The following is a 14,136-nucleotide window of genomic DNA, read 5'->3' as shown; positions in this document are numbered from 1 at the left end:
TTTAATATCCAAATTATCATTATAATAATAAATAGTAAAATATATGAAAATATTAAATTAAGTCTGGTGACTGTTCTCCAACACGCAAAGGAGGGTCAGTCAATTTAATTAGTAAATCCGGCCAAGTGCGAGTCGGACTCGTGTTCTTAGGATTAAGTTCATCACACAATTTTTTTACTTTTTTTTTTACATGAGACATGAATGAAACGTTTTTATGAACCCGTAGGGGTCGGATCAAAAACCAGCTGTAATGGAGTGTTTATTTATTTATTTGCTATACTATACTTCTTTACTATTAATCTTAAAATTACAAAAAAAATATTCGTTTGAAGCGTATAAACCTACGTACGAGTACGTCCCACTGTGCTACTGAGCATTTCATTGCACAGTAGGTAAGGTTTAGGCCTAGGCAGTAGGCTATATAATTAATTATACGAGTATAAATAGTCTCCACGCTACTCCTGTGACATAATAAAAATCATTTGCAGATGTAGGTTTAATATATTTTATCCTGTTTTATACAGTTACTAAAATAGTACCTATACATATTAGATAGGTACATATCGTTTTCCTTATTATTAAACAAATTAAGTATAACTGATAAGCAGCCATGTTCACCCAAATGGCATAAAGTACCTACATGGCCACTTTATGATTGAATTCCATTCGAAATGTGTCCGGGGTAGCTAAATCTAATTTCACGATTTTTTGTTTTAGGCCTACCGGCCGAGAACGGACTTGCAGCACAGTTTCTCTTATTGATTATCTTCCCTAATAAAAACCAAGGAAATAAATATTTCAAAATATATCCACTGGTTTCTATCGAAGTTCCTTCATGTTACATGAACCATCCAATCCACCATCAATCCGACCATAAATTTAAATATATTTATTTTGTAATCAAATATTTTGTACATTTTAATCATAATAACATCGATTCAACTTATTTTCGATTCGATACACATCAATGTACCTAAAGGTCTCAAACCCACAGAAACAATATTATAACTTACCTTGAAAAATAAAACACAATCACAAACACTTGACAAAAATGTCCACTGGCCTAAATTGCGCTGCATGGTGCACTTGAACTCGACTAACGAGACAAACAAAACGTCACTAAGCAAACAGTATTAGGAGATCTATGTCGGTGTCAATTGAATTTATCAAATTTTAGCAATAATACGGTAAAGTTTTCATGTTATTACAGTTTTACTCATGATGACAATTGTCCGGTAAATATTTACACGATGGAAATAAGTTTAATAAAAAAATAATAACCATTATAAAACAAAACAAATTCGCTGCCGATATGTAGCGTCGGCAATTACTTGTTGACTAAGAATTCTCGCAATTTATTGGAATTACCCGATAATTGTTGTTTATTATACAGCAAATTCATGTAGATTTCTGGGTAATCCAAGGCCATTTAATGTCGTCTTATCGATACAGTTCGATACATGCGCCGATCTATTTTAACACTTGCAATCCCTTTTATTTAAAATTAACACATTAAAAATACGTATTCCTTTCACGGTTGGCGCTGAAATACTTCCGGTACGACTACGTTCATATCATAGGTTCGTATAATATTTACAAAATACTACACTTACTCTTATTCCTCGTATTATTCGTCGCTTTTCGAGTTACGAAATAACTTTTAATCTCAACAGGCGCAGGGGACAGTATCAGGCTGTCGAACGATTGCTAACTGATGTTCAAACGGTTTCTTCTGTGGAAATGAAGCATTTGTTTTTATGTCTTCTTTCAAAAATGCAGATGGAGGATTTATATTGTTAAGCATTAATTGCATGGATTTGGAGTCCTCACGCAGAGGAGGCATGACGCGGTACAGCTTATACCAAAATTTAGGGTCTTCCCAAGCGAGGTATGTATTATTATAGAGGTAAAGCTGCAGATCCGAAGGCAGTACTTCAGGTTTATTCAAACCGCAACGGACTATCAGCACCCGTGCTGTTCTGCGCTCCATCGCATGCGCGTGGGCAGCGTGGAACTCTTCCAGCGCCCACTTAGACTTGGCATAGTTATCTGAAACTAGCAAAAGTGTGCGACGAGCACACAGCACCGAGCGAGCAATCTGTTCCATCACAGCGTCCCCAGGTTGCCAATCACGACAGTGTTCTATTGTAGAGTACCCGAGTTTCTCCAGTCCACTCTTTAGTTCATTAAGCCTTTCAAGGTCATCATAGGAATATGACAAGAATACATCATGAGTCTTGTCCGGGTCGTTAACTTTGTCATTAGCACTGAGAATCCAGCGGAGGCATAGATTACGTTTAAACAATAGTTGCTTGACTCGTGGCAACAGACGTTGCAGTATTAAACCAGCCACTACCAACGTCAATAACGGGACTGCTACACCAAACAGTATCGGCAGCAGAAGACTGGCACACAAGTCGTTTTTCGTTTTCAAAGAAACATAACTCTTATCCACGCACTGTGTTGTATCCCAATCAAGTACCTGTGGACAAAGGATACATCCATGTTACATTATAGCAACTCTTAATATATTGAGGTGTTACTTGTAAGTATGTTAACAGACATAATATCAAATTAGGAATGACTCAGTAAGTATTGGCTGATTGATTTTCTTTACGTACCACTCGTTTCAGGAGGCTAAACGCAGGTGCATCAGCACAACTGCAGGCTAACTGATTGCCGGCGAGGAACACAGATCGGTTTTTCCCTGTAGCATGTTCACCACCAAGCAATTGAGCCGCGGCTAGTCTGACGTGTGCGATACTATTATTACGTACGTCTAATACCTGCAAACAAAAGTAATTAAGGCACAGGCAGAAAATGTAGGCAAAAATGCTAGATTATTGTTATGGAACTTAAAAGTATCGTCCACACTGCTTGACGGGGCAATTAACGAAGTAAATTACGCTGCGTCAAATGCTGGTCGGGTAATGGCTTAGGTATAAATAATTTAAATATCTAAAAATCTTTTAATTTCACTTAATTTATTTCCTACGCAGTGCGATCATCGAATCTAGTGATTTCTAAGTTATTTCAACATAAATACATCTTTCATAGAGGACTACATTAATGTGGAGAAGCGATCGTCCACTATGCTCTTAAAGACGAAGTTACCTAATGATTACCTATTCGAATGTGTACTAACGCGCAGGGTGTCAGGTATGTCCGCTTCGTCAATGTTGGTGATGTTGTTGTTGGGTGCATGGAGCTCGACGAGTGCGAGGCGTGGCACGACGTCTAGTATACCCGGTGCCACGTGCAGCGCCAGCGGGAAGTCTGGTGCTGCTGGCGGCCAACGAGGCGCCTGCGGCAACGCGCTCTCGCACCTAACTACCGTCGCGTTGTCGCGTGGACGTTTTTCGCACGAACACTCTGTGTAAATTTCAATTGGAAAAGTCTAAAATGCGATTCTACTTATTGGTATGGTCTTCATTCAACAGCTCCAATTCACTTTTAGAAAACAAATTAATATTTGTTTTATGAAAATATTTTAATTTGTGTTATTTCAAGTAAGTAGTAAGTATGGTTCAAGTTTGCAATTTAGGTCTAACAGGGATAAATCACGCAGTTTCGATACGAGTAATGAAGATAAGGTACATAAGTACACCTGGTAAACAGAAAGAAGCCTTCATCCAGGTGTCGCGCCGCTATGTTTATTTAAAAGCGAGTAGCGAGGCGTGTGCGGGAGTGGGTATGGGTGGGTCGGAAAACTCGGAAGGTACCTTCAGGACTTACATCGTGATTTGGTTAGGTACACGCCGTACACGTAATGACGATCATACCTGACAAACAGAAGCCGTCATACGGGCAGAGAATTTCATCAGGTCCGTGAGCGAGTAGCGTGGCGCGTGCGGGCATTGGTACCGAGTCGCATGGGACGTCGTCTTCCAGCTCCAACATTGCGCACATACGCAGAGCCTCACGCAGCCAGTACGCGCCGCAATCGCACGTAAGCGCGTTCAATTTTAACTGCACTGGTGCTCGCTGTAACGGGTAAAGCCATATTGTAGCTCAAAAACATCGCAAGCAAATAATGGATGTTCAATTATTTTAGTTTTAAACATTGACATAAAATATCGTAGACGCACAGACTCTAATTGTATTCTATGTAGATATTTATAAGAGTTTAATGATTTTAAAGCATTTTAAGTACATTAATTTACCGCAAGAACATTAGTATCGGTGGGTGTTGAAGATGCGTCTTCAATGCATTGCTTGACGTCACTGGGTAACACTTCGATAACGCGCAACGAGTTGTTGCTCAGGTTGAGCCAGACCGGCTCTCCTGCCGTCTTGTGCAAGTTTCTCTTCATTTCCAGTTCATCGTACTGCAAATTTTAAAATATTTATATTTACTACTGGAACTTTCATTTATACCTGATTTATTGGTATAGATTATATTTAAAAATACCAAAGTTGAAAGCGTTTTTAAATGAATAAGTACCTACTTTGTTTTTCGGTTAACTGTTGCCCGCAACTTCGTAGGCGTAGGTTTTTACGTTGGATACTTTACACGAACATTGAACATTATGCAGCAAAAATGTCAGTAGGGAAATTATAAAAAAAACGCTGAAATATCTGTTCTTGTTTTCTAAGTTTATGATTATCTGAGAAGTTTCAAGTCATTCACTAAAAAAAGTATTCGTATTGGATACAATCTTTCAACCTTAGGGGTTGTGAATTTTCAAAAACGCTAAAATTATATTATTAAATTGCACAACGGGAGTTAATCGCGTATTTAAGTTTTAAGATTTACTCTGACGTTTCGAGAACGGCGGCGTGGTCTCGGAGAAGACTTCAGTCTTGTCCGAGACCACGGGGACAACGCCATATAATTTTAATAACGTTTAATAATCGTGAAAGTTTAAATCAGTGTTTCGATAAAATTATGTTCGTTGTGTTTTGATATGCATAAACTTAAGACTCCCTTTTTGAATTTTTCGAAATCGCTTCTTATTCCGGGTAGAATATAACCTAATAATGTGCAAACTTTAACTTTATTACTATTGTAGATTCGGCTCTGAGTTGACGAGTCAGTCAGGAGTCAAAACACGCATTTACGGGTTAAGACTATTAAGACAATCAGGCCAGCCTATACACATGGTTAGCAGGAAACTACGAGGATGTTTTTTACATTTAAATTATTACTTTAGTTGGGTGCATTAATAGTATCAATACGAGTCTTATACACATTGTAGTGCTTAGCATTTTCCTCATTCCCTCGCATGATCCATCAACTCGCTATTAATATCAAAACAAAGCGTGGGTTCTAACAGCAATACACTTAACTGGACATTGGTAAACCTTACGCCTTTGCATTAAAGTATATGAATGATCAGTTTAATGCATCAACTATGGTATGTAAGTCGTAAGCTTTTGCCAAATCGATTAGCAATACTACTTAGGTAGATGTAGGTTTCTATAGATAATTGGTGCAGCATTATTCTAATGAAATTCTCTACATACGGAATGTATCGTCCCGCATCATACCAGACACTTTACAAATGAAAGTGTATACCTACTACCCTTGTGTTACCGTGATACATTATAATTTTTTTGATACCTAGGTAATAGAAAGCTGCGGTCATATTTGATGGCAGCATATTGGCAGTCGAGTACCTACCTACCTACTGAAAACAAGATCGTAACGAACATTTCTTTAAACAACTCAAAGATAGAAGATATACTTCTTACTAACAAAGTTGCGTTATAATTGAACATAAAAAAACAAAGGTGGGTAAGCGGTACCTACTCAACTTTTCGCTACGCCGATGAACTTGGTAAACACCAGAGAATACTAGTAGTTTTGTGTTATAAAATTTACAAACTTACCGTTAGATCACCTATTTGGTTATAACTGAGATCTATATGCATAAGTTCGTTGTTGAAGGTCCAATCATAGCAGATGCGAGTCGCGTGCGTACTTCGTAGTTCCAGCCGACGCAAGGACTGAGGCAAGTTTGCGTATACTGTCAAAAATTTGAAAATAATTTAGTCAATTTAATTTATAATTTCAAACTGGTACATTTGGTATAAAAAAACGTGGTTTAACTTATGTAAAAAAACCTTGGAGGATGTAACCAAACGTAATTTTCTGTACAAAACAGTCTGCAGATTTTGGCGGGGGAAAAATAGCCATGTCAGATTTTAAACGTCAGTCCATACATTGTGTATGACCATTGGCCGCCTATTTTGGACAGAGGGGAACGCCTGTAAATGGCTACTCCGTTTGGTTATATCCTCTAAGAAAAAAAACACTTAGGTAATTGACATTGTAATAGTTCCAAACAAAATGGTGCATCAAACTCAAACTCAACTCTTGTGTTTTGCTAGGCACACGGTGGCCAATTCGATATCTAAATATTGTTATTTTTCATATCTCATGCTCTGAAAGTGGGTTGTTGTTGTTCTAAAAGGTGCGCAGAAAGTGATACGTTTATGCTCTAGCGCAGAAAAGTGGTGTACTCCTCTGCGTCCCCGTCCCACGAACAACTGGGTGGAAACAAAATGGAAAAATAGTGTCTTTATTTCCTCGCCTGGAACAATTTGGTAATTGTTTAATTTTACTAATCCCACGTTGATCCCTTGTTTATAAAAAATGATGTAAGTAAATTGTTAAAAACAAAATATTCTTGATTTCTTTCGTTAAATTCGATTTACTCGATTTAATAAGGCGGGAACCAAAAGGAATACACCAAAAATATTTTTTTAAACCTTACACTTGCATAAATGAGCAAAGGCAGAATCTTATACAGCCACAGTTAAACGTTTGTACGATATTAAATTGGTTTTTAATGTTATTTAGCACTATATTCATGAAAATAAAATAAAATAAAAGATAAAAATTTCTTATATTATTAATTAAATAGTTATTTCATATTTAAAATACTTTTATTATGTTATTACGTGGTGCGGCGCACCAAGGTCGCGATGCGGTCCGGTAGTCTGTTGCGGCTTTTAGAACGAAAAAGTATAAAATTAAAAAGTACGAGGCAATCCCGCTGATTTTCATATTATAATGAACAAATAATTTTAAAATTACTGCAGTTTGTTAAAAATGTGTATTTTCGTAAATATTGCAATCTAAATGATTTTCGCTAGGGGTTACTAATCTTCACACATGTAAAGTCTCCGATTGCAAGTAAGTCTTAAGGAATAAAATCATGTCCTTAGGTCTATTAGGTACTTCAATTACTGATTTTGCGAAATTGCCTTGTCTTGTTTGGTTTCCTCGCATTCGATATGAAAAGTAGAGTGTTTAACTCGGGTGAAAGGTACCATTTCCGTCTCGGACTATTGGCGCTCTCACTGCGTTCGAGCGCCAAACTACCTCGACAGAAATGGGTGCCTTTCAACCCTTGGTTAACAATCTACTATTGTTATTGATATGGATAAGATTTGTCAGATGTCAACAATGATAGTTCTGGTTGAATCAACCTAAATTAACACTGTTGACAGCTTTCAGATAATATATCCTATCCATTATAATGTAGTTAGATATTGTACATTTATTTATTGACTTGTAAAATGATTGCCTTTTATCAATAAAACATTTGAAGCTGAATCTGTTCGAATCGCTCTCCTAATAAATAGACTCTAGGCATAATTATGTTCAAACTTTGAAATATTTTTTATGTTATGACTTTTACTGACTATAAGATTTAATGTGTATCATAATAAATCATACCACAACACAAACAATGAAAAAATAATTAATAAAGCCCCTGCTACACGGTCGCCGACAAGCCTTCTAACCGTCTGACCTTGGGCTGTCCTTGGTCAGTTTTGGTCAAATTTTGTTGGAAACAACTGTCTACACGGTCGGACGGGACGGGACGGACCAAGGCCACGCGGTCTGAAGGCTTGTCGGCGACCGTGTAGCAGCCCTAATAGCATTTTCTTGTAGGGATTTGGTTGGGCCTTTGTTTACGTATTAGTTGGGCAACCGTTATATTTGGCCGTACGATTTGCTGGAGGGCCCTCGACAAAGGCCCTCCCAAAGATTCCCAACAGAGGGCCATAAGAGTAATTGTTTCGTTGGGCCTATTTAAATAAATCATACAATTATTCAACGGTGGTGGTTTTGGTTGGGCCGTGGTTGGGCCTATACACATTTGTTTGATGGTTGGTTAATTGTTACATTTGGCCGTACGATTTGCTGGAGGGCCCTCGACAAAGGCCCTCCTGAAGATTCCCAACAGAGGGCCATTAGAGTAATTTTTTCGTTGGGCCTATTTAAATAAATCATACAATTATTCAACGGTTGTGGTTTTGGTTGGGCCGTGGTTGGGCCTATACACATTTGTTTGATGGTTGGTTAATTGTTACATTTGGCCGTATGGCTTGCTGTAGGGCCAACTGCAAAAAAATAAAAAAGGGCAATTTTTTCGTTGTGCTTCTGTTTGCAAATTCAACAATTACCCAACGGCAAGTCAGGTAGGTCGGTAGGTAGTCGTGCACCAGGTTGGAGGCCCAACACAGCTTGTCCCACAAAGGGCCAACATTGTAACTTTAACGTTGGGCCTTGTGTAGGATTCTTACAATACTACCATAGGTAAATAGTTGTGTAATTTATAGTGGGCCTACAGTCTAAATATGTAATGGGCATTTGTTTACGAGTCCTACAGTTACCCTACGTTAGGTAAGTGGTTGTGGTAATACGACGTTGGGCCTTTGCTGATAAATATTACAATTACACTACGGTAGGCATTGGTTGTATACCCACATGGAGGTCCTAGGCAGCAGTTGTTGTTAATCTTCTCTGTATCGTTCCAATTTTAGTATATGTACTGCCGAAGCAAGTACACTTACTATACACTCTAATTTGTATATATACTAACCGCACTTCAAAACTTCGTAAGCGAGATTTATGTTTTTTGAGATTTAAATTGAGAAAATGTTGGTAAAATGCAATTTTTAAAATTAATGTATAAATTTTATAGTTATAGCTATTAGATTTATAAGTTACTTTTAAAAAATATTATGATTATATCCGGAATAATCGAGAAAATAACTATAACTTCGATGTTTGGAGACAGTAACGCCATCTAGTGACGCCACAAGCAAAGTTCCACAGCCAATGTTGGTAAATGCGACATTTGTCGTCATTGGGCCATCGGATGATATCGTTAATTAGCCAACGTTACCAAAGTAAACAAAGGCCCATTGTTGGGCATCAGTGCCACAGCCAATGTTGGTAAATGCGATATTTGTCATCAGTGGACCATCGGATGATATCGTTGATTAGCCAACGTTACCAAAATACACAAAGGCCCATTGTTGGGCATCAATGCTACAGCCAATGTTGGTAAATGCGATATTTGTCACCATTGGGCCAACGAATATTATCGTTGATTAGCCAACGTTACCAAAATACACAAAGGCCCATTGTTGGGCATCAGTGCCACAGCCAATGTTGGTAAATGCGATATATGTCATCATTGGCCCAACTAATATTATCGTTGTTTAGCCAACGTTACCAAAATACACAATGGCCCGTTGTTGGGCATCAGTGCCACAGCCAATGTTGGTAAATGCGATATTTGTCATCATTGGGCCATCGGTTGATATCGTTGATTAGCCAACGTTACCAATATACACAAAGGCCCATTGTTGGGCATCCGTGCCACAGCCAATGTTGGTAAATGCGGTATTTGTCACCATTGGGCCAACGAATATTATCGTTGTTTAGCCAACGGTACCAAAATACACAAAGGCCCGTTGTTGGGCATCAGTGCCACAGCCAATGTTGGTAAATTCGATATTTGTCATCATTGGGCCATCGGATGATATCGTTGATTAGCCAACGTTACCATAATACACAAAGGCCCATTGTTGGGCATCCATGCCACAGCCAATGTTGGTAAATGCGGTATTTGTCACCATTGGGCCAACTAATATTATCGTTGTTTAGCCAACGTTACCAAAATACACAAAGGCCCGTTGTTGGGCATCAGTGCCACAGCCAATGTTGGTAAATTCGATATTTGTCATCATTGGGCCATCGGATGATATCGTTGATTAGCCAACGTTACCAAAATACACAAAGGCCCATTGTTGGGCATCCGTGCCACAGCCAATGTTGGTAAATGCGGTATTTGTCACCATTGGGCCAACGAATATTATCGTTGTTTAGCCAACGGTACCAAAATACACAAAGGCCCGTTGTTGGGCATCAGTGCCACAGCCAATGTTGGTAAATTCGATATTTGTCATCATTGGGCCATCGGATGATATCGTTGATTAGCCAACGTTACCATAATACACAAAGGCCCATTGTTGGGCATCCATGCCACAGCCAATGTTGGTAAATGCGGTATTTGTCACCATTGGGCCAACGAATATTATCGTTGTTTAGCCAACGGTACCAAAATACACAAAGGCCCATTGTTGGGCATCTGTGCCACAGCGAATGTTGGTAAATGCGATGGTGGGCCAATACAAATTTTAATGTTGGCTACGGAACGAACCTCATCCCAACGTTTTCCCTACCGTTGGCACCGTGGGCCCCAACGAAAATGCTACTAGGGAGGGGCTTAAATAGTCAAAACATAACCTTCATCATTAATTTAATAGTCCAAGCCTTCACAAGATGACTGATAAGATGCTTTAGATGGTTGAGAACTACGTCCTGGTAGAATTTTCGCGATCCCAGGATGCCTACCCAAACGGCATAGCGGGGTTTAGTGGGTAGGCTCCTCCCTCTCTTTTCACAATTGAAAAGAGCTGGGAGGTGAGAGTCCCACATACCCCCCCATAATGAGCCCACCTCAGGGCCAGGGGGACGATGCGTAACAGCATTCCCACATCGACAAAAAAAAAGGTGGTTGAGAACTTACATCGTACAAACGTATTACGGGCCCCACCACACAGCGAGCCCAGGGGGTTGTTGTTCGCCTTCAGAGTCTGTAGCCGCGTCAGAGGCGCCACAGATTGTACAAGTGTCACTCCATTCAGCCTATTGTTTGACAAGTCCAGCTCGCGCAGCCACTGCAGCGGAAAGAACACGCCACTGAAATATTTCGTTTTATTGTAATATGGTTCTTAGAGTTGTTGGGGTCATATTGTCATTTTCATTGTGTATTAATAGGGGGTATTATATTATGTTACAGAAAATTAGAGATATAAAGTGATTAGGTAAGTATAATAGAAAAGTAAAAAGTAAAAACTTCTACTTATAACTATTTAACTAACCATAAGGTCGTTTTACGTCACATCTATTACGTACCTACATTAGGTATATTTGATGTTTCGTGTCTATTCATATTCTAAACTAAAACTAAAACAGTAGTGTCTCAAATTAGATTCTGCACTTTGAAAGACCACTTTAATTTGAAGGTCATTTTTGTATTGATATGTTCCTTAGTTTTTATGCATCAAAGGAGCCTTTGTTCGAGCTGCTGAGGTGACAAATACCTATATTATGTTATGTCAAAGACGAATAAGACAAGGCGAGCATTTAAATACGGTAAACGTCCCAGTGCTCGACATGCTAATTGCCTAATAGATGACAACTTGTTCTCATTACTATTGCTAATGACGTAAGTTTAAAGATGGTATGTATATATGGGACCGTGACGAGCACCCAGACGTCTACCATTATATTGATTTTACTTACTTTGGTAAAAATGTGAGGTTGTTGTAGGTGAGGATAACTTTTGTTATATTCGCACCCTCAAACATTGAGCTTGGCAGTTCTGTTAGTCCACATGATTGCAGTCGCAGTTCCTTAAGAGTAGAACCGTTAAGCCAACTAGTCAGCCCACTATCAAGCCGTGTATCCAGTGGCACGTTGCTTAGAGCTATGTTTGTCAGATTAGTCAGTGAGGTCAGTTGTGGTGGTGTGAGTGTTGCCCCTGGAGACTCGGCTAAGCTCGCCGAGGATTCCGCTAGGTACAAAGCACGTAGCGAAAGCAGCCGTTCAACCCAACGCGGCGCACTGCTGCTGCCGTTGCGTAGGGCGCTATCTGCGGCGGGAAGCCTCGCATTTACAATATTTAGGATCTGAATTGAGGTTGGTAATCGGCTAAGTGTTTTTGGTTCCAGAACCACATCGGTAAGCTTCAGCGTCCGCAATCCAGGCACCTCATCTAGGAAGTCAAACGAAGGGCGCGGCGGTTTCGTTGGATCGACTGCAGTAATCTCAAGGTTTGTTATTTGCAAGCCCTTTAAGTGACGGATTTCCAATCTAGGTTCTGCGGGCAGTTTTAGGTAAAGCGTTTTAGTCACGCTGACATTAAACGCCTTCAATGCATCGTTATACGTGCTATGAGGAATCACACACTGGTTGAATACTGCTTCCGCCACGGTCACATGCCTTGTCATAGCCGGCATTTCAGAGTCATCCGATAGCAACAAGGCGCCACTGCGGTTACTGTCACATCTCAGTCTAAAATGATGTCCATCTAGGAAATCCAAGATTATTGCATGGCCTGTAAAAGAGAGCACAGTGTCTCAATAAGTTACTTAATTTTAGAGAAATTAGAAATGACACGGACGCAGCAGAATTTATGAAATAATTTATTTTATTTAGGTTATTATTATACACTAGTGACCGACTGACTAGTAATTATTTGTGAATCACGAGTGGAATATGTGCAATTTACTTCGACATAATGTTTTACAAAGCATTTAGCGAGGAAATAAGAACTAAGGCCAAGTTTAAATGTGGGTGTGGGGGATCCGTTGAGGGTACTGATTATCAAAAGAACAAGAAAAATTTATGCACGAGATAATTTTTTGGCCTTTGTGTGGAGGGTTGGCCGACTTGGACGACCGGCCCCATGGAAAAAATCGCGTCAAACAAATTGCCCTTAACGGATCCCCACTATTTTCGTTACACTCTGTATATTGACGCGACAAGGAAACACCTATCGGCGAGCGATGTTTTATCGATGATATAATAAGTAAAGCTCGATTTGGTTGTATATACGACGTTTATAAACAACGCCGCAGTTTTTGAACGACGACATCGACATGCAACCAAATGTTGATAAACGGTCATAACAAAATTAGATTCCATAATATTTATTTGTTACATATGAATATTAACTGCTGGGATTTTTACTTACCTACTGACAAGACCTAACCTCATGTTATTTCCAGTATCTACTGCAAGTTTTGATTAAATGTTTACAATTGCGTCAAGGTTTTCCCCTGGCTATTTGGATAATACTGACAGACACGCTTGGATTTTACAGATATCTATTATAGTTTACGCTTCTTTAGGAAAACCAAATGAGTTGATTGATGAGTTGATTTCAAAAGATTTCAAAACATAATAGACAGTTAGGTATTGTAACAACATAATATAACTAAGGTTTTCTCTTTCTAACACACTGACTGTTATACACTGACAATAGTGACAATAACATTGTAACTACATAGCAAGGTACCTATTTACCTATACTATAGAATGTAGGTATTGTTGGTACGTTTCCTTTTTATTGGCGTCACTGCTGATGTGTCATTTTACTGTCTGCTCTAAATACTTAGGTACAGTACCTAGTAGTATAATTATCATATCCTATCCATATTTGACTTACCATTAACAGTATATGTGATATCCTCGCGTCCGTGACCAGTCTTATTACACTTAGTGAAGGGACGGCATACAGCACCTTCGAAGGAGCCACGGATGCTCGCGGCTCCAACATTGGCAACGAACCCCACGAGCCCAAGCACCCAAAGCATCACGGTGCACACAGTCAACAATCATACGTAAAGTTTTCAATCAATACGACTTAAGATCCAGTCATACTTGTTTTGATAAGCGATCCACTAACCACAAACTTGTTTAGCACATAGCACTAATGACCGCTCACGTTATGCGGGTAATTTTCCTTGTAGCAAGATTGTTTTTTGTCTCAACTTATGTAGATGCGAAGTGAGCGGCGCGGCGGCCTACCTCGTTGCCGCGAACTGTAACACTGACACAGCAAGATCACTCGTACTCGTATGTATGGTCCTTCCGTGGTAGGTGCGATGTCCTGGACCAACTTTTCTGTGTTACATACACTGTGTGGTCTTAGTGGTGGTGGTAGCTTTATTATGGTCTAGTAGGAATACTTCACTTGGTCATCTGGGTAGGTACAACTCACTTGTCATTATTAGCAAGAGAGAGCCTACTTAAAATAT

The 14,136-nt window shown here is 39.3% G+C and overlaps 1 protein-coding gene across 1 annotated transcript; it reads right to left on the bottom strand.

Annotated features, from left to right (window-relative positions):
- Window positions 1-1,088: 1,088 nt before the first annotated feature.
- On the bottom strand, window positions 1,089-13,934 carry LOC134804726 (protein toll-like). The gene is made up of 9 exons (XM_063777919.1): window positions 13,545-13,934; window positions 11,618-12,431; window positions 10,839-11,011; window positions 5,833-5,969; window positions 4,164-4,328; window positions 3,783-3,984; window positions 3,146-3,372; window positions 2,622-2,786; window positions 1,089-2,482 (listed from the first exon to the last, which is right to left on the bottom strand). Exons 1-9 carry the CDS (start codon window positions 13,690-13,692, stop codon window positions 1,667-1,669), a joined length of 2,847 nt encoding a protein of 948 aa, XP_063633989.1. The 5' UTR covers window positions 13,693-13,934; the 3' UTR covers window positions 1,089-1,666.
- Window positions 13,935-14,136: the final 202 nt, after the last annotated feature.

Source organism: Cydia splendana, chromosome 2, assembly GCF_910591565.1.
Source record: "Cydia splendana chromosome 2, ilCydSple1.2, whole genome shotgun sequence".
Classification (NCBI taxonomy): domain Eukaryota; kingdom Metazoa; phylum Arthropoda; class Insecta; order Lepidoptera; family Tortricidae; genus Cydia; species Cydia splendana.
The sequence above is the reverse complement of the archived record's forward strand: the minus strand, read 5'-3'. Positions and strand labels throughout refer to the sequence as shown.

Coding starts and splice junctions, on each gene's coding strand:
- LOC134804726 (XM_063777919.1), bottom strand. CDS start 13,692: ATGCTTTGGGTGCTTGGGCTCGTGGGGTTCGTTGCCAATGTTGGAGCC. Junction 12,432..13,544: donor TATCACATATACTGTTAATG/GTAAGTCAAATA, acceptor TCTCTTTTACAG/GCCATGCAATAATCTTGGAT. Junction 2,483..2,621: donor TTAGCCTCCTGAAACGAGTG/GTACGTAAAGAA, acceptor CTTTGTCCACAG/GTACTTGATTGGGATACAAC.